Source organism: Desmodus rotundus, unplaced genomic scaffold (genome assembly GCF_022682495.2).
Source record: "Desmodus rotundus isolate HL8 unplaced genomic scaffold, HLdesRot8A.1 manual_scaffold_216, whole genome shotgun sequence".
Classification (NCBI taxonomy): domain Eukaryota; kingdom Metazoa; phylum Chordata; class Mammalia; order Chiroptera; family Phyllostomidae; genus Desmodus; species Desmodus rotundus.
The window spans coordinates 52033-72109 of NW_026527276.1; the positions used below are offsets into that span (position 1 = coordinate 52033).

The 20077-nt window shown below is 48.1% G+C and overlaps 1 protein-coding gene across 11 annotated transcripts in view; it reads right to left on the reverse strand.

Annotated features, from left to right (window-relative positions):
- LOC112300679 (ankyrin repeat domain-containing protein 27) overlaps nucleotides 1-20077 on the reverse strand; it is a 70937-nt gene that overhangs the window by 25489 nt on the left and 25371 nt on the right. For 10 of the 11 annotated variants that reach the window (XM_045191950.2, XM_045191956.2, XM_045191954.2 and 7 more), the window contains 11 exons: nucleotides 19622-19700; nucleotides 18993-19125; nucleotides 15600-15692; nucleotides 14388-14515; nucleotides 13736-13818; nucleotides 12762-12877; nucleotides 12251-12343; nucleotides 10894-11091; nucleotides 8562-8621; nucleotides 3338-3457; nucleotides 1365-1409 (listed from right to left, as the gene is read on the reverse strand). In XM_045191950.2, coding sequence (XP_045047885.1) covers nucleotides 1365-1409; nucleotides 3338-3457; nucleotides 8562-8621; nucleotides 10894-11091; nucleotides 12251-12343; nucleotides 12762-12877; nucleotides 13736-13818; nucleotides 14388-14515; nucleotides 15600-15692; nucleotides 18993-19125; nucleotides 19622-19700 — 1148 coding nt within the window. The remainder of the gene's footprint in view (nucleotides 1-1364; nucleotides 1410-3337; nucleotides 3458-8561; nucleotides 8622-10893; nucleotides 11092-12250; nucleotides 12344-12761; nucleotides 12878-13735; nucleotides 13819-14387; nucleotides 14516-15599; nucleotides 15693-18992; nucleotides 19126-19621; nucleotides 19701-20077) is intronic. The other variant, XM_045191953.2, reaches the window with a different exon arrangement.

Sequence of the window (20077 nt, forward strand, 5' to 3'; positions counted from 1 at the left end):
ACAACAGATACCGGTCAGGGTGGAAACACCAGGGCCTTGACTGAGGGGCCTCACCTGCCAGGCTAGCTGAGAGAGACCAAGGGTTCGCTTGTTGAGAACAGGGGAATAGGGAGAGGGGCAGGTGGCCCCAGGCATGGCGCTGGAAGCTCTTGCATATGTATATTAGTTTGGATGTAGATTAGATTAGTCCTCATGGCACTGGGCAGTGTGTCTGCCAACCTCCTTCTGAGTGACCTCAGCTCTCTCACCACCCACAGAAGGAAGAAGAGAGCATACATGTCACAACACAGGGACTGTAATAATGTCTTCTCCACACAGCCTATCCCACTGGCTCACACCATGGCTCTCAGGGCACCTAACAACGTCCGTATGACGTCCGCCTTTGCTTAATGCTGGGTTCTCCTGGGGCCACTCTCAGGGGAGGAGCGGTGCCATGTCAGCCAGATGCAGACACATGACGGCACAGTGGATTCACAGTGGCCTCCAGGCAAAGACTCACACACTAAGGACCACACTCGGATCTCACTATCTCTGAGGCTGTTATAATCAGACCCCGTAATTTTCGTCCACCACTTAAACTTGATCATCAGCAGAAAGCACTCTTGAAACACACATTGTGGTAAAGCTCTCTTGTAACCTCCTCATTTGCTGAGCACCTAGTTTACTCGTCCTTTTACAGTGGAGGACAAAACAAATCCCTTTCAGGAAGCCAAAGGCAGGCCAGGGAAATTGCCTGTGGGGATCTTGTGGAGGCAACCTCGACCCTCCAGTGATCTCATCATAGAGGTGCCCTGCTACTTGACAGTGAGGGTCAGCACAGACACCTTCCCTCCCACCCAGTCATCCTCAACAGGTCCCCCCAGATCAGTCATCACCACCTGGGCCAGACACCTGCTCAGGACTCCTTGGAGCCCCAGGCCTCAGGTGTCCCAGGTGTCCCAGCTGTCCGCAACTTCTGCAGGGCCACACTAACACTCTCTGCACTCTGCCCGCACCTCTGCCACCTCCTCCTTACCCTCAACCCCGTCTGCTCACTTTGCTCCTGGCTAGTGGGCCCAGGCTTTGAGCCCACACTCTGTGACCTCGATGTGGGCTGGTCTCTTGCCAACACCTCACCACCCTCACATATGAATGTCTAAGAGGCATGGACATGCTCATTATGTGGCTTTCTGTCCACTTGTCTCATTACTTGTGGGAGAAACATCACATTGCCATCACCAAATGATTATTAAATACACCATCTTCTGTGTGAGAGTGCGCACAAGGAAGCCACATGGCCCCGAACTGAGCTGCAGACAAGAAGCAGAAGTACAGCAGCTTTAAATTGAAAGCAAGTTTTTAAAAACGAACTTCTACAAACTCACCATTTCTAGATCTCCATCAGCAACTGCTCTTAAAAGTTTTTCTACCTTAATAAAAGGAAAAAGAATGTTAGAAAAATACTTTAAATAAAATAATAATAAACACAGTAAGTCCTGGCCAGGGAGCTCCGTTGGTTGGAGTGCCATCCTGATATGCCGAGGTTGAGGTCGGGGCGCGCACAAGAAGCAACCAACAAGTGCATAAATAAGCGGAACAACAAATCCATGTCCCCCCCCCCGCCCTTCCTTTCTCTCTAAAATCAATTAATAAAAAATAAAAATAAAAACAACATTCTGAAAGCCTAGTAGCTTTCATTTGTTTTTTTCCCCTAAGATTTTATTTATTTTTAGAGAGAGGAAAAGGGAGGGAGAAAGAGGGAGAGAAATATTGAATGGTTGCCTCTCACATGCCCCCAGCTGAGGATATGGCCTACAATCCAGGCATGTGCCCTGAATGGGAATCGAACCGGCAACCTTCTGGTTCACCAGCCGGCACTCAATCCACTGAGCCACACCAGCCAGGGTTCATTTGTCTTTTTAAAAACGATTGTATTTATTTATTTTTAGAGGGGAAGGGAGAAAGAAAAAGAGGGAGAGAAACATTAATATGAAAGAGAAACATTGATTGGTTGCCTCTTGTACACCCCCAACCAGGGACCTGGCCTGCAACCCAGGCATGTGCCCTGACTGGGAATCAAACCAGCAACCTTTCAGTTTGTGGGACGATGACCAACCCACTGAGCCACACCAGTCAGGGCTCATTTGTCTCTTGATTTATGGAGTCTTGATTCAGTATCTTCTTTAAAATTTTTTTAAAAATGTGATTATTGATTTTAGAGAGAGAAGAAGGGGGAGAGGAGGAGAAAGAGAGAGAGAAAAACATCAATTGGTTGCCTCCCATATGCGTCCCAACTAAGGACTGAACCCACAACCTAGGTATGTACCCTGACCAGGAATCGCATCCCCAGCCTTTTGGTGTATGGGACGATGCTCTAACCAACTGAGCCACACCACGCAGAGCTTGATTCAGTATCTTTCAAAGATATCCCTAATACTGCTCAGACAAGGACATCCTAGGAGGTGCTAGTGTGCACTGAACCCATACCACTTAAGGTCTATAAAATGACATTGCTATTTATGTGGCAAAGTGAGATGATGGCCACCTTGAAACACAAGCCCTCCCTTGGAAGCCAGCCACCCTTTAGAACTGCCTATATTCAGTTCTTATTATCTGCCAGCTGAGGGTACATGAGGGGGATGTCCCTCCCATGAATGAGCCCAGGTCTCTGTCAGACTCTGGAGTGTGTCTCTTGGTTTTCTTTGCTATGCTTTTGCATCGAGCTAAGCTTGACAAGTCCTCCAACAGCAAGTCAGAGCTTGCGGGGTAATGGGGGGGGGTCTCAGGTAGAGTCAGTGAGGGTTCCCCTCCGCAGGGGAATGAGAGGAGGTGGCACACCATGCAATGGCTGTAAGCTGGTGATGGACAAACTCTAAGACAGATTAAATGGGGAAAAAAAAAACAGGCTCTAAATCAGCTTTTCCAAAACACAATGTGTGAATGCATGTAAACGTCTACAGAAACTTTGCAAGAAGCCAGGAAGGACCCAGCTCAGGTTGACAGGGGTGCTTATAGAGTGGGAGACAAGGGCAGAGAAAATTTACTTTGTAAAATGATTTTACATCAGTGGAGCTATAAGGTGACTTGTACTTTTCTCAGAATTTCCTCTTGCCCTCACACACACCCACTGTCCTCAAAGCAAAGAGCTGCAGAGAGAGCAGACCGTGAAGGGCGAGCAAGGCGAGGACACCCTGGGCTCCTCTCCAGGGTGCTGCCGCCGTCGCTGCAGATGCGGCTGTCGCAATCGTGGCGAGCTGGTCCACTGGGCGGCTCTCGTCAGGCCCTGGCTCTTTAACCAGTGCCATAACACAGGGCCATGCAGCCCCCCTTTCACCCTCCCCTTGCCTGGTGGCCTCACCTCTCGGTAGTCCTTCTTGGGCTCCTCTTGTCTGGAGGTGGTGGACACAGAGGAGAAGCTGGAGGTGGAGGACCCCTGGCTGATGGAGTCCATGGAATGCTGAGGGGGTGGCACAGGGACCTGCAGCAAAGCAGCCCAACAAGAGAAGAGACAGGTGAGGGCCAGTGAGGATGCCCTGGTCATGAATAGAGCCAAGGAGGACAGCCCTATCCACTTACCTGTGGGGAACCGTTCCAAGCGTGGGAAATGTGGCTCAGCCCCCACTTGGAAAACCAGTGGGGAGCGAAGTTGGCGGGCAGGACCCACGTCCATGGATAAGTTCTCCAGTGGGAAATCAGGCCTGCATTGTACTTAGACTGCTATGAGACTTGCTCTTGCTAACTCCCTCACCCTGAATTGAGGAAGCAAATGTTTACTGAGTATCCTTATCTTCCCAGAATCTGGGCAAACCCCCCAGGTATGGGACAAAGTCTTTTCGACCATTTCTCCTTTTACATTGCAAATATCCCCCTTTGATGTACTCAGCGACATCCTCTCCTGTGTCTGCAAAGATAACCACCCCAAAGAAACCTATGAATAATAAATGAGGACCATGTTTGATGTAGGAGGCCTAGAAAAACAATAAAGCCTGTCCAGTCGGGGGTGAAGGGGTCTCTCTCTAACTTGGAGAGTGGCCACGTAGCCCCTTTTCCCCCACCGGATTTCTATAGTCCGTGTGTATGTGTGTTTGAATACTGAAACCTCAACAGCAGATCTTGCGGGACGAGATCTGCATCAACTGGAGCCCAGGAACAGGGACCCAGGGCTCCGAGCCGCAGTTGTGGTCAATACACCAACTTCGTGGGATTTGCGCGCAATAGCCCAGGTAAGGGCAGACGGCACCGAGCGCTTTTCGGTTATGCCGTAGGGTGTATTGGATTCAGGGGAAAAGGGGTTTCTTTCCAAGGTCGCGCTCTCTTGCCACCGCTTTACAACTGCACTTTCTTCAGTAAGCAGTAGCCTTGCTCTTTCTCCCAACTAGGTCTAGGCTTGGGAGAAAGAGCAAAGACTTTTTCTTTAATCAGCTTTAAAAACAGCAACTAGTTACAGGGATATTTTAAACAAGCTGCTTCTTGCGGTCCTTTCGATTCTTGCCTTTTCGATCCGTCTGCCTGCATAGGGAAAAGTGGATAGGAAATGAGGGTTTCGGTTTCGGCCGGACTCCGAAGATCGCTTTCCAGAAGAATTTAACGTTAGTCACAGGTTTTGTATGAGAGCCTTTGGCATTCGCCAAGCTCCGAAGACAAAAGGCACTTCCTCCCCTCGGCCTGAGAAATCAGGTGTTCCCACGTGAGTCGGGACCTTGCGAGGGTGTCTGGGATCAATTCCCGAGACGTGCAGGGGCCTTACAGGGACCTCCAACATCACCTAATCTAACTTCTGATTCATCTAGGGAAGCCCCTTCCTCGCGGTTCTAAACGCTTGGGGAGTACCCGAGACCCATAAGCAGGGTTAGGGCACTCGGAAAGTCCGGTGCTCCTCTCCCTGACGGTCTTTCACCAACAGCACATTTCGACCCACACTCTATCCCTTAACAGTTAACTAGTTAGGGTTCAGCATAAGTGACGTGATCTGAGGGGACAAGAATCGAAAGTTAAAAGCCTTTTTACTAGCAAGAATGGGCTCTGGTTTATCTAGAGCAGGAGGTATACCTGCGAGTGTTACAGCAGCTTCTCCAGGGAGCGGGTTGTAAGGTAAAGGAGCAGCATCTCATTCAGCTTTTACGAACTATAAAGGAATATTACCCTGCTTTTCCTGACAAAGGAAACTTAGATATCGAGGTTTGGGAAGAAGCAGGCGATAAGTTAAAATCTTTACAGGACAATGGTGTTTCTATCGGATCCCAAGACCTAATAACTTGGGGCCTAGTCAAGACTGCCCTCATGCCCATGTGGGCTAAGAAACAGGAGCTAGTTACAGAGGAGGACAAGGAGTCTAGCTCAGAGGAGGAAGTTACGTATAATGTAGTAGAAGAATCAGCTATGAAAGTTCTGCCTACAGCCCCACCGGCGGAGTAAAAAGCAAGACTGACACTGGTTTTATAAACACCGCGTTTGCGGCGGGAGGAATTTCAGAAAAGATTTTTTTAATTGTTAAGGAATTTCTTTAAAAGTGGGAACAGGCTCTCTAAGGAACAAGAGCAATGTTTTAAGCTAATTCAGCAGCTATTTAAGGCTGCTGAATGTCTCCCTAATAAGGGATCTTTAAACTTACTTAGGAACAAGTTGGGCAGGAGTGGAAATAACAGGTGGTGTGAGGTAAGATTCTAAGGCTAGTGTCTCCCTCCCTCCCTTAGAGGATTTAATTTGAAAATACTGGTTTGCTTGAATTTTATTTTTGTTCTTGAATAGCTCAATCTCAAAATATTTTCCTAAACCTCTGGTAAACAGAATGAGATCTCTAATGTTGTTACATCATAAAGATTCTACTCAGAAAGAATTTAGATTGTTTAAAATAAATAAATAAATGTATTTGCCAGTGGAGAAAAGACTGGCTCTGAAGGTTAGGAATGTGTTCAGCAATTTGTCAATCTAAAGCATGTTACAAGTGGAATGGGGGTGTGTGTGACGTATTAAAGAAATATTAAGAATCCTCCTTGTTTAGGCCGGAGCCGTGACCTTTTATTGTAAAAATGAAATATAGGTGTGCTGCCTCCCGGGGAGAACTAGCCCTTCTCCACGGAAGAATACACACCAATTTTTAACTCAGTACCTGTAAACACTGATCATTTCCTTGGGGAAGAACTGGCTATTCTCCCGGAAGGAACGATTAGTTAATTAAGTCACAAAAGGCTCCTGGCGCTCTTTTCTAAAACGTATTTTAAGCAAAGCACCTCCACCCCTGTCTTTCCCACATGGTCCAGTGGTTAGGATTTCTGGCCTTCACCCAGGCGCCCGGCTAGCTTGGTCGGTACAGCATGGGACTCTTAATCCCAGAGTTGTGGGTTTGAGCCCCACGTTTTACTGTTTCAAAATAAAAATGAAAAAGGGGCACTTTTAAAACAGGCTATTTTTCTGTCACCACTTGGAGTCCTCCAAGGAGGGTGAGAATCAGAGAATCAGACCTCTGGGATTAAACAGGAAAAGTAATAGGAAAAAGTTAAGGGACTGTTTATCATTCCCCTAGCAGAAAGGAACTGCAAGAGATTTGCCTTCTCAGTCCCAGTACTTAACAATTGTCAACCATTAGAGAGGTTTCAGTGGAAAGCCCTACCATCCGCTAACATTTTGTTCTTCAGCCTGTTTAGCCAGTACGGACTCAGTTTCCTCAAAGTGTAATTTATCATTGCATGGATGACACCGTAATTGCTACAGCCTCTCAAGAAGAGCTAAAGCAAGTTTACCTCTATGTCACCTCAGCGGAACTAGTCGTAGCCCGGGAAAAGCATTATAGGCCTTGGCGTCAGCGCGCGCATGCTCCCAGAGCTTCGCGGCCAGGTTTTTTCTGCCAAGGACGGGCGGGGATGGAGGAGACATTGGTCCCCATTAGCCTCCGTTTCCCCGCACCCAGCGCTGTTGTGATCAGGACCTGCTGGGGCGCCCGGGGCTGCGGTTCCCCGCAGCACCCAGCCTCCTTGGGCGCCTAGCAGCTGAGGCACAGTTTGCGCCTCTCCAAGGGGAGGCCCCAGCGTGTTTAGTTTTGAAAAAGGGATTTCTATAACGTTTACATTTCTATAACTGGAATGGGGACATTTCTCAACCCTGGAAAGGTGTGTAGTCTCTTAAATGTTTTGGTCCAAAGGGCAAGTTGGATGAATTTAGCCTTACTTCCTCCCTGCCCCACTTAATTCCTGGGGCAGGGACCTCCTCACTCTGGGGAATACACATCACTCTGTTCTCTGTGCTAACCCCAGAGGTTTGCGACCTCAAATAATTTGGCAAACAGAAGTTACTCACTACCCCTCAGATTTTTAACCGTGCTGGCAATATATACCTACAATTTTTTAAGTTGTGATGATAATTTAAAGTTACCCATAGACAAATGCCTTGGGCAAAACAGGCCTGCAGTCCCACACCCCTTGGTCTCATACAAAGACCCATTAGGGGAGGAAAATGGGAAGGCCCAGTTGCTCTATTAACTTGGGGAAGAGGGTATGCTTGTTTTTTCTCTCCAGAAGGACCTTTGGAGCTGCATTGAAGAGGGTGAAGCTATATCAGAAAAGGCTTCCCTGGCAGAGACCCACTTCCACCCCATTGGACTCTTCCGATCCAGGATTCTCCAAGCTGCGCATCACCCACCCTAAAGTGCAATTCCATCCAGTACTCCTGGAGTGATATTCAGCATCACCTAGAGGGACTTTTTCTACCAATTTAAAAGGACAAATTGATAAATTACAACTAGAACTACATCAGCAGCTACAGGACATTCAACACCTAACTAAGCAAGAGGTTTTCCAAACCCTCCGTGACAATCTCTACTGGCTAAACCCAAAAAATTGGTTTGATGGACTTAATCTGAGAAGGTGGGTCTTTGGAGCCACTGGTTGCTTACTGATTATAATAATGCTCTGTGTACTGCGCGGCATTTACAAGCTATTTTCCCAGGGTCGTGTGAGAGACCAGCAAGTAGCAAGCTTTGTGGAACCTATAGCAGTCCTAAATAAAAACAAGGGGGGAGATGTGGGGAACCGTTCCAAGCGTGGGAAATGTGGCTCAGCCCCCACTTGGAAAACCAGTGGGGAGCGAAGTTGGCGGGCAGGACCCACGTTCATGGATAAGTTCTCCAGTGGGAAATCAGGCCTGCATTGTACTTAGACTGCTATGAGACTTGCTCTTGCTAAAAAACTCCCTCACCCTGAATTGAGGAAGCAAATGTTTACTGAGTATCCTTATCTTCCCAGAATCTGGGCAAACCCCCCAGGTATGGGACAAAGTCTTTTCGACCATTTCTCCTTTTACATTGCAAATATCCCCCTTTGATGTACTCAGCGACATCCTCTCCTGTGTCTGCAAAGATAACCACCCCAAAGAAACCTATGAATAATAAATGAGGACCATGTTTGATGTAGGAGGCCTAGAAAAACAATAAAGCCTGTCCAGTCGGGGGTGAAGGGGTCTCTCTCTAACTTGGAGAGTGGCCACATAGCCCCTTTTCCCCCACCGGATTTCTATAGTCCGTGTGTATGTGTGCTTGAATACTGAAACCTCAACAGCAGATCTTGCGGGCCGCGATCCGCGTCACTTACCTCCGAAGATTGTTGCCTCCTTTCAAAGGATAGATGGTGGGCTTCCATTATAGACAGAATCTAGGGGGACCAAGGAGACAAAGTACAGAATGAGATGGGTCCCCAAAGCTTCATCATCTGTAACACCCCAGTGACTGCCCATCTCCTCGGAAGGCCAGGCAGCTCAGCCACCCCCTGGGAGAGACAGAGGAACCAGGGCCTGGACCTGGGGGGCGCTTACACAGATTACAATGATTAAGTCTGGGCTTCCTTCTGCCACACCATTACTCCTGCTGCTTGAAAGGAGCAGCTGGTGTTTCCTATGAATGGGCTTAGAGGTCAAGAGAAGCCCAGACACAGAAGGGCCTCAAAGGCTGCCTTGTCCAGCCCTGGGGCTATTCGTCCACGGAGATGAAGTGTGGCCTTTTCACTGGCATCCACGAGCAGCCCAGAGCAGACCCAAGCAGGCAGCTATCTCCTTCCCTTTGCAGACCTCCCTTGGGAAGGGGCCTTTGGTAGAAGATATAGGGGCAGAGGAGTCCTCAACTCCTCCTGGGCATCTCAGGCCACAGGCAGCACCACCTAGTCCCATCAGCTGTGGCTGCTACAAAGCAGAGACCCTGTGGGTGCACAAGAAGTGTGGTTCAGCGCCCTCTGGGGTCAGGAGCAGGGATTTCACCTTCTAAAACTGCTATCGCAGATCTTAAGTGTTCTTGTCACACATAGAAACATAGTAATAAAGAAGATTAGAGGAAACTTTTCAAGGTGATGGATATATACTTTTAAAATATTTTATTTTATTTATTTAAATATTTTATTTATTTATTTTTAGAGAAGGGAAGGGAGGGAGAAAGAGAAATATCAATGTGTGGTTGCCTCTCAGGCGCCCCCTACTGGGGACCTGGCCCACAACCCAGGCATGTGCCCTGACTGGGAATCAAACTGTCGATCTTTCGCCTTGCAGGACAATGACCAACACACTGAGCCACACCTGTCAGGGCAGTGATAGATGCGTTTATAGCTTACATTGTGGTGATGGTCTCACAGGTGTGTACTTATCTTCAAACTCATCAAGTTGTATATAGGCGTACTTCATTTTATTGTGTTTTGCTTTACTATACTTCACAGATGTTGTGTTTCTTACAAATTGAAGGCAAGATCCTCCACCCGCAAAAAAAGTATGACTCACTTTCTTGTGGTGGTCTGGAACTGAGCCTGCGGTATCTCCAAGGTATGTCTGTACATTAAATATGTATTTTTTTATGTTAATACCTCAATGAAATAATTTCAAAGGCTGTGCTATCCTAGAAGATGGCATGAACAATTGAAAGACCTCCCTAGCAGAGAGTCGGAATCTGTAAAGGAAATCTGGTGAAACATCAAGAGGCAGGGAGAGGGCCTGTGCAGAGGGAGACAACTGGAGACTTGTATTAAAATGGAATCATTTATGTGAGCCACGATCAATGATGTTCAGACAATCAGCCTGATGCCCTGGGACTTCCCTGCATACGGCTCTGTGCTTCCTCTGGCCAGCTGGCCAAACACGCTTTTCTGAAGGCACACCTTCAGCCTGCGGGGAGATGCGGTACAGACAACTGGTCTCTTTCAGCCTCCCACTCCCCACCCAGTCATGAAGTCAGCACTTTCACATGTTGCCAAAAACTACAGGTTCCCAGAAATTACTCCCAGGAAAGGATGAGTAGTTCATTAACAAATCACTTATGAAGGAAATGTTCAAAATTGGGCAGATTAGGATAAGTATTTTAGGAGCTGAGGAGGAAGTCACAGGACAGCAGACCTCTGGCCCTCACTGCCTCCGTGTCCCATTCCCTTTCCCTGCTTTCGGTCAGAGCTACTGTCCGGTGTCCACCCACTGCATTTGCTCACAAACCAACAGCACGCAGAGGCTGGGCAAAGTGCTGGGAGTAGCTGTCAGAACAACACAAAGAAAAACTCAGAATAATATAAGTAAATAAAACCCATTAACAACCAGGTTCCAAACTCAGCAGAGAGGGTACAGGCCAAGTTCTGCCCTCTGGCACTAATGCAACTTGTCTAGCATCGCGAAGGCTGAATCTGTGGATACTGATTTTTATGTTTTTATTTATTTTTATTTTAAAGACAGGGGGAAGGAGGGAGAAAGAGAGGGAGAGAAACATCATCTGGCTGCCTTTATATGCACCCCAACTGAGGACTGAACCTGCAACTCAGGCATGTGCCCTGACCGGGAATTGAACCAGTGACCTTTTGGTTTGTGGGAGGATGGCCAATCAATCGAGCCACACCGGCCAGGGTGACACTGATTTTCTTTTAAAGTTATATTACTTCTCCAAGATTAAAAAAAAAGATCTACCTTTGAGTTTAATGCACACTTGAGGGGAGTTTCTTTCAGTCTGTTCTGGATCTCTGTGGATGCTCCATTTTGTAGCAATGTCTCTATGATGCCTTGGTAACCCCAGCGTGCAGCTATGTGTAGGGGAGTGTCTCCTTTCTCATTACCAATATTGAGCCTGCAGGACTGCACGTCATAGTAGACCAAAGCCTTCACACACTGCAAAGAAATTGGGAAATGCCACAGTTAACTCACGTGCTGAGCCTCGGGCAATGTCTGGGTGCTCCCCAGGTCCCAGTTCAATCCAGGCTGCACTGACCATGCAGCTGTGCAGTAGCGGAGAGTTAGAACCCAAGTGTGCCAGGTTACCTGATCAGGACACATCACTTTTCCAAAAGAACTCAACTGCCCATCTGTAAGAAACGGCTGAAAAAATTGTGGCGTATCCATGCACAGAAAGGAATTACCATGGCAGGCTGGAGACCGCAATCCCCTGAAAGGCCTGATTGCAGGGTTGGCCCCTGACTTGCAATATTCCTTGGGAGCCTGGATTTGGGGGTATGTCCACAGTCCCCTACCTGATAAGGGGACTCACTGTGCCTGACCTATTTGTATGACAACGTGGTTCATGCTGAACACCTGCTTTCCTCTGGGAGTCTGGGATTTGGTTCATGACAGGCAAAGGGTGTTTATATGTCCGGCCTCCAATAAAACATGGCCAGAGTGCCCCATGAGCTGCCCTGGTGGACCACACTTCACAGGTGTTGGCACAACTCACGGAACCAAAGGGCGTCTTAGGAACACTGCCACAACGCACAGAACTGATCACTGTAGTGATTAAAGAGGGGGCTGGATCTGCATTTACTGACCAAGAGAATTTCCATAGTGCGTTGTTGACTTAGGAAAGTGAGCTGCATACAGACGTGTAGGGTGTTTAAGGGAGCGTCTCGTTTTTGCATGTCACCCACCTAACCCAGGATCAACCCTAAGTGTGTCTAAATCTGTGTGTTACTAGGAGGAGAATGGTGAGAGGGAATGGTTAGGGAAAATGACACACTGTTAAATGTGAAGTAAAAACAAATTATAAAAGTCCTTGAGAGTACTATAAAAAAGTAAAAGGTAAAGCTGAATATAAACAAAGGTAGCAGGGATGAGTGAGAACAACTTAATTTTACAATACTATAATGGGCAATAAAGTTTCAGGTTCGTTCCTTCAACATAGCATCTGTAATAAACTTAAAATTTTTAAATTAAACAAATCACACACAAAATCTTCCAATAATTATCAACACAGAATGCTACACTAAACCACTAGAAAGTCACATCCGTTCACGAGTCGTAAAGGGCAAACACAGCCAGGGGCAGCAGCACCACTTACATCTTCATGGCCTTGGGTGCAGGCCAGGTGGAGCGGGGTGCTGCCGCTGTTGTCCTGCGCGTCGGCACTGGCCTTGTAGTGCAGTAGCAGCAGCTTCCAGGGGAGGAGAAAGCGGATGAGCAGCAGCGAGGCCACAAGGGCAGGCACATGCTTCCTCGGGAAGCCCGGCCTGCAGTCTCTTAAGGGGGAGGCCACTTGTTTCCATGTGCAAACTTATTTAACTAATCTACAGTTAAATGATATTGTTATGCTTATCCTTCCTTACAAAAAGTTAAGAGATTAAAGAAAAAAAGTCCACAGCCCCACCTCTCCACCCCCAGATAATCAGGACACTTTGAATCTAGACCTCACAGTTCTGTCCAGGGGTAGAAGGGCCTCAGACTCGCAGCCCCTCCTGCGTGGCCACAGCACAGCCACGGTGGGACAGAGGGGAGCAGCCAGCACGACCAGAAAGCCAGAGTCCGGCTCACCCGCACATGTGTGTGGGGTGGCCCTGTCGCCCCCTGCTCACCGTCACGCTCTGATAGCCCTTCTGACATGCAAGATGGAGCGGCGTCGACCCGTGGTAGTCCACGGCGTTCACCACAGCACCTCTGGAAACCAGGAGGTCGATGAGGGATGCCTGTCCTACAGAATAGAAGGACTTCACATGGAGAAGGAAAGAGAAGAGGCTTTTCAAAGCCTAAGTGTGGAGCCAGAGCAATATTTTACTCTCTTATTCCCTGGCATTAGAGATGCCAGGGTGCCCTCTTCCGCTTAAGAGAAACCAGAGCTAAGGTCAAGTCAGACTCTGCAGGTTCTGGGCACTTCAGGGTGGCTTTTACAGGGGACTTCTCAGCAACAGAAGGTGGTAGAGAAGAGGCTTAGACGCCCACAGAAGATTCCACGATTCATCGGTTCATAAGAAGGAATACTGTGCAGCCATTAAAAAAATACTGACAGAGAGAACTGTTCTGCAAAAAGCACAATATAAACAGAATGGCCTCCACAGTATCACATACTTTATATTCATATACACAGATGGGGAAATTCCAGATATGTGTAAATCAAAATTATATCTCTGGGGGGCAGAAGGGTGGTGGGTGATACTGGAGAAGTTTGTGTTTTCTGTTTTGTGCTCTTTAAAAGACAGTAAAGTTATTTTTTTTTAAGCGGGATATGAGAACCCCAATTCTAAGACCATTCTCACATAGCTGGATTCAAGTCTTCCCTCCCCAGAGCACCAGCCCAGGGCAGCAGCAGGTGCCCACACAGTGAGAGTGTGGGTGAGTGCTCTGTCGGCCCCGGAGCAGCACAGGGAGGTCCCCACACCATCTGCTCTTCTTCTGTTCCAGCAAAGCCCCTGGGGGTGGGCCTGCAATGTAGTCCCTTCCACCTCCCCAACTCCACCACACCCGTCAGCCAGGCCTCAGGCCTCTACTGGGCCATCCTTGGCTCCATCCGTTTGCCGTGACACCCACAACAGGCCAGCCCAAGACCACATACCACAGAGGGCAGCCACATGGAGTGGGGTGTGACCCCTGTCATCTCTGGAGAATGGAGTGACAACTGAGGGATCATTCAGCCTCCTAAAGTAGAGAAAAAACACAGAAAAAGACACCCTAGGAATGGCATGCCAAAGCCTCCTCCTCCTGACAAGCTAGCCATGCCAGGGTCTTGGGACTGCAAGAGAGGTCTCTGAGTGTGGTCCAGGCTGGGTCTCTCCTGTATGTCCCAGAAATAACCCAGTCCCTGCTCACAGGGTGGGGAACTCAGCATCTAGTTTCAGCACGCCTCGCCGCCGCCTCACCCTCTAGGCCTTGACACCCAGCAAAATAGCCTGACGAGGTTAAGGGGAAACCAAAAAGGTTACTGGGAGAAGCTGACAATTCTCCCATCCTAAGCTCACTTGCTGAGGCTGGCACAGGCTCTCTATCTGCCTACCCTGGTATCAAGCCCAACAGCTTGCCAAGGATTTTATTCCATCTGATGCTCCAAAAGGCAGAGATGAGTGTCCCCACTTTACAGAAGAGAAAGCTGAGAGCAGCTAAGATAAGGGCCTCATTCAAAATCGCATGGGAAAGAGGTAGAAGAGTTCCGCCAAGGCCCTGAGTATCCCACTTCCTGGTGTACCAAGCTGCCACAGGGAGCCTCTTACCCGGAGACAAGTTTCTCGCAGTCATCGCAGAAGCAAAGAGGGTGGCACATTTTTTGGATGGCATCTTTATCTTGGTCTTCTTGGCTCAGAAGTCTTTCCACTTCCTTTTGGTTACCTGAAGCGATGTGCTGGAAAGTGCCATCAAAGATAATATCAGTATTAAGAAATTATTTGCTTTTTGAGCTGTGAATTTTTTGAGTGTCCTTGCAGAAAACACTTATGTATGCATGCAATGATGAATTGATTTGCTCTCTGGGATTTGTTTCAAAATAATCGGGACGGATGGGGAAAGTGGGTGGGAAAGGGACAAACTAAGATTGGGAGATGGCTATCTGGGGTTTGTTCATTACACCACTCTTTTGTAAGCAAATGTAAGAAAATTCCCATAATTAAAAAGCAACAACATGACAAAATTCCCAAAGCAGCAGGAGTAGGGAGGCAATACATCCAGAAATTCAGTGTGGATTTGACACCTCAGTAGAACAGGCCTTCGTCCTGGCCTCTGGTATCTGACAGAGCCTCGGTTTGGTGGGGAGGCAACAGCTGCAACTAGCAGGTGACCCCATCACAACCAAAGCCGCAGGGCTCACCCCTGCGATTCCTGGAGATTCCTCCAGGGAATGAGATGTTCTGGGGAGCAGGAGCCCATGTCCCAGGGGGCGCTCTGGGCCTCCACGGAACCCACTCCGTTGCTGGTGGCCTCTTGAGGAGATTCGCCCTCAACCAGGCCTTGCTGACCGCCCGGCAGGGCAGCCTCCCAGCGGAGATCTGACAGAGAGTGTGTGCACGTGCTGCCGTACAATCAAAGCGCCGCTGGGCGATGCACTCCCAGACACCTGCAATGGGGGGGCTCCTGGAGCTGAGAAGAGGCCTCTGCGCTCCAGGCACCACCAATAAAGTGCCCCTGAGCTGGCCTAAAGACAAACTATGTTTTGCCAAATGGATAAGGGAGGACAGTTGGGCAGAGGGTTCCACGCGTGGAGGCCCAGGGCCTTCAGTGAGCCGTCCAGAGCTGCTACAGCACAGCACAAGCCCTGGGGATGAGGACACGCACGGACGCCGCCTGTGACTCCTCGGCATCCCTGCCCCCCACTCCTGGCAGCAGGTGAACTTCAGTGTTTAGCAACGTAGACGGCCTGTAGGCTCTGTAGAGATGCTGCACAGTGGGGTGCTCCTCACAGAGACTTATGTTCTGTCCTCCTGCTGTCTTACCTTAAAGAGGCAGTCAATGGGAGTTGAAGTCATCTGAGATAGTAAGCTCATTCTCTGCTTAAGGAACAGCCTGTCACCAAATCCCTCAGACTCCTGCAGGAAAAACCCAGTAAGTCTGTTTGTCACGTGTGACAAAATGTCAGTGCAGATCCTTCAAAAGAGAGGACCCCAGAACAATCCTTGCCATTTCCCTAGAATGGGGTCAGCAGTGCCTCGCTCCCCCTCTCACCGAGCCAGGCAGCTGACCCTCATCAGGCTGGACGAAGGGCTTTCTAGCTCTCTCACTCTGAGGACCGTTTCCCAGAGGGGATCTGGGACAGCGGCGGCACACAGCCTGTGTGTGTGTGTGGAATGTGCTGTCTCAGAGTGTGGGATGTTGTATGCTCACCCCGTCACCTTCCAGATGGAAACCTGAGCTGTCCTGGCCTCCTTCTCCTCTCAAACGTTGTCCTACCCTACACGTCCCATTCCCCTGCCATTTTAAAAAGTCCTCACCCAAGGATGACTTTATTGATTTTAGAGACACTCTTGGGCTCTTTCCCCAGAAAACAAATGACACTAACACATAGCAGTGGCCTCAAACATCTCTACAGGGAACTACACTTCTGAGAAGAAAGCTGTCAGCAGCTCAGGCAGAGGCAACACCGCAGATGGACTTCTGACGCGGGCATTACAAGGGACAAGGAAGCCACAATACCTGCTCTGTCAACAAGGTGAAGAGCATCTCTCGGGCCTGACCCACTTAAGACACAAGGGACGGGCTCCTCAGCAAGCCGTGAGGATGACACACACCTTGTCACATTATCTGATGGGACTAACCACCTCCCATCCAGAAAGGCAGAAAACACTTTTACTTTGGACCAGGCTCAGGCACCCTGACTAGGGGAGTACCCTGGGCTGTGTTCCATACTTCCCTGCACATCCGTGCAGAATGCTCCAGAGGACCAGGAGACAAAGGCACCCAGATGTAGGGCTACTAGAAAAGCACCTAAGGACACTGGTATCACTTCGCAATTCAAAAAGCCCTTCCAAATATTCCAATTGATTCTCATGACCACCTAGGAAGGGGTGAAATATACCACATTCTCCCCAGCGTACACAGGAAGATGCACAGAGTCTGAGAGAAACAAACAGACTTGCCCAACCTCAAATGGAAGTGCTAGACTCAAATCAACACCAGCACAAGAGGGGCCTCTCCTCCAACACTCCCCCAGTTCCACTTGGAGTATTTTCTGAAGTCCAAGTAGGTGTGGACATTCTGCTGATACTGTTTTGTCAGCCACCTCCTCATACTCTGGCTGAAGTGTTGGCCTCCTTGACTACTTGGAAAATAAAGCAGAAGAGCCATGGTGTAGTGTGGGGACAGTAAGAGGACAGGAGCACCTCTAAGAGGTGGACACTTCCCTCCAGTTGGCAAGGGCACTATCGGCCCCACCAAGGAGCATTAGGCAACCTTCTTCTGCAGGGTGGCAGGGCCAGGAAGAGGGTGCCCTCTCAGACCAATGAGAGGGAAAGAACCAGAAGGGCAGGGCCATCACAGAAAACCACTGCAGGCACCTTGGGAACAACACATTCCTAGGCTGCCTTATTTCACTGAGCATAATACCCTCTGGGTCCACCTGTGCTGTTGCAAATAGTAAGATCTCATTGTCTTTTATGGCCAAGTAATATTCCATTGTATACATGAACCACAGCTTTTTCATCCACTCATCTACTGATGGGCACAGTACCAATAGGGTTTCACTCACATGTGAAATCTAAAGAACAAAATAAAGGAAAAAATGAAACTGAAACAGACAGAGAGCGGACTGGTGGTTGCCAGAGGGGTTGGGGGACTGGGTGAAAGAGGTTAAGGGACTGAGAAGTACAAATTGGTAGTTACAAAAGTCACGGGATGTAAAGTACAGCACAGGGAATGCAGTCACTAATATTGTCATAACTGCAGAGTGAGAGTTGGGTACTGGAGATACATCAAGGGGAGCGCTATTTAAGGTTTATGACTATCTAACCACCATGCTGTATACCTGAAACTAATACAAAGTAAAATTGAAAGAAAAATAAAAGATTTAATTTTGATTACATAAGAAAAAACCCAAACCCACATTGCTAGAACCTCACACAAGATGATTTTCAAACGAGGAAATCTTACTCCCTTACTATGGAAGTGAGCGGCAACTGATTCTGCAGATACCTGTGCACTGGAGTGCACACACATTCATTCCGGAATGTTAGTGATTCCCCTGCATGAGAAACACCTTTTCCAAGAGTCCCAGCCTGCCATGTCTGCTGGACAGCACCTAATTTCACCTGCAGAGAGGTGGGATATCAAATCAAAACCCAGACAAGAGTAAAACTTCGTTCTTCACCAGGCACCATGATGCTGCAGGGTGACGTGCCAACAAGTGCAGCATAACCTCAAATTCGGGTTAAAAATACAATTGTATGGCCCAGAAAAAAGACATAAATGAAGCTACTCCTAGCTAGTGAGTTTACAGGAGGCTTTTGTTTTCTTCACTGTAACTTTTCAGATAGCAAATGCTGTTTAAAAGCAAATATTAAGTCTTCTAATCAGAAAAATAAAACTGTTCTTTTGGGGGGAAACAACATACAATGCTGTATACAATATATATAATAATTTCAATTATATAAAGTACATGTGGATAGGAAAGACTGGGAAATACATAAACATGTTGATGAATGGATTCAGAGAAACTGCTTATACCAGAGTGCACCTATCTGGACAGGCTTATGTTCTTTGCCAGATGTTTTAACTTACTATTGTGGGAAATCCCAACATCATAGAAAATTAGGATCAAATAAATGTTCAACCCTCAGGGTCCTTGGTTGCAGTACAGAAATGTCTTCACCTATTAACGTCGATTTTGTGACTTCTGTGAGCACTGTCACACTTTGCTGGTTGGGATGTGGTAAAACAGACCAGCACTGCAATCTTGGTTTAAGATCCTCACAGTTCACGTGGAAATATAATTGCCTCCCTTAGCCAAAGCTCACCAACCAACCAAGGAAATAATAATAAGGCCACTGAGTTCTATAATTGCACACAATTATCTAATTTCTTGCCTGTCATGGTCAAAATATCCAAATCAACTCTTTCTAGCTTCCCCCCTCCCCATGGGCTTTTGAGGGTGTTGAGGAGCAATGAGGCAGGATGTTAACAATGTAAGTCCCAACGAAAACCCACAAACTTTCACAGCCAGCTGGGTGCTCAGTGTTCAGTGTGCTGGGCAGCTGTCCAGCCTCAGGGCCCATAAACAGCTGAGGCCCCATTCTTAGGAGGCCATTTAAGAATCCCCTCCCCCACACCAACCTTAGAACTTTTTCAAACATGCCATGACATCCCCCAAAAAAGGCTAGGGCAGGAGGGGATCGTACCGGTGGTTTAACGAAGAGGCTTCCTTGCCGGATATATTCGATTGCAGCTTCAACTGAGGTCAGGCAGTATCCCAATTCGTCTTTTGTCGAGCTGCTGAATCTGAAGTTTTTGATATAACTCAAATTTGCCATCCTAACAAAGGGGAAATAAGTTTTATTGCTGTACACAACACTGGCAGAAGCAATGCTGTTGGCTTGGGTGACTAAAGTTGGTTAGCTCCAGGGGAACAATGACTGCTGCCCTCTTGCTTTCTATTCAGAGTGTGTGTGCAATTAGAAAAATAAGTAAAACTCCTCGTTATTTTTCTGGAATAGGCTATTTTTTTTTTTTTTTTTAGACAGCTGATTCTTGTGAGTTGTGGGTTCCTATGGGAAGAAGACAAGCTTGGGGTCTCACAGCCTTCTGCTTGGCCACTGACTAGCTGTATGTTCCAGAATGAGAAATGTAAGCTCATTTCTCAGGGCCTCAGCTTCCCCACCTGCAAACAGAATGGGAGCCATCCCTGCCTAATGAAGGTGGGGCAGGCACAGCACCTGATCCATGGGAGATGCTCAACTTCCTAAAGCGACACTGAAACTGCCACAGCAGGGCTGCCATTTAAAAAAAGTATTTTAACAAAAAATATTACCAATTAGGGATCTCTGTTTTCACAAGCAAATATAACAGGACTGACAGAAGATCATCGGCATTCACAGTCTCCAAGTTAACTGCAACAGAAAACATGTTCAAAGCCACCATGAGACTCCAATGGGCCAACATCTTATTGATTCCCCACCACCATTCAGCCCATGAAGCACAGCCTAGTCAGGCCGCACATTAGGGAGAAACTCAACCGCATGACTTCCCTAATGGTGTCCTGACAGAAGTCAGGTTCAAGGGGAACACGAACGCCCAGCATGCTCAGAACACGTGCAGAGAAAGAAATTCCAAGTGCACCAGCTCTTGTGGCGTCCCTGGACAGGCAGAGCCCAGGGAGGCCAGTGACAGTGGACACACAGTGAAGGTGTGCCCAGAGCCTGTCGAAAGCCTCTTTCCTCTGGAGATCATTCTGTTTCACACACTGGGGAGTCTGATGCTGACAATG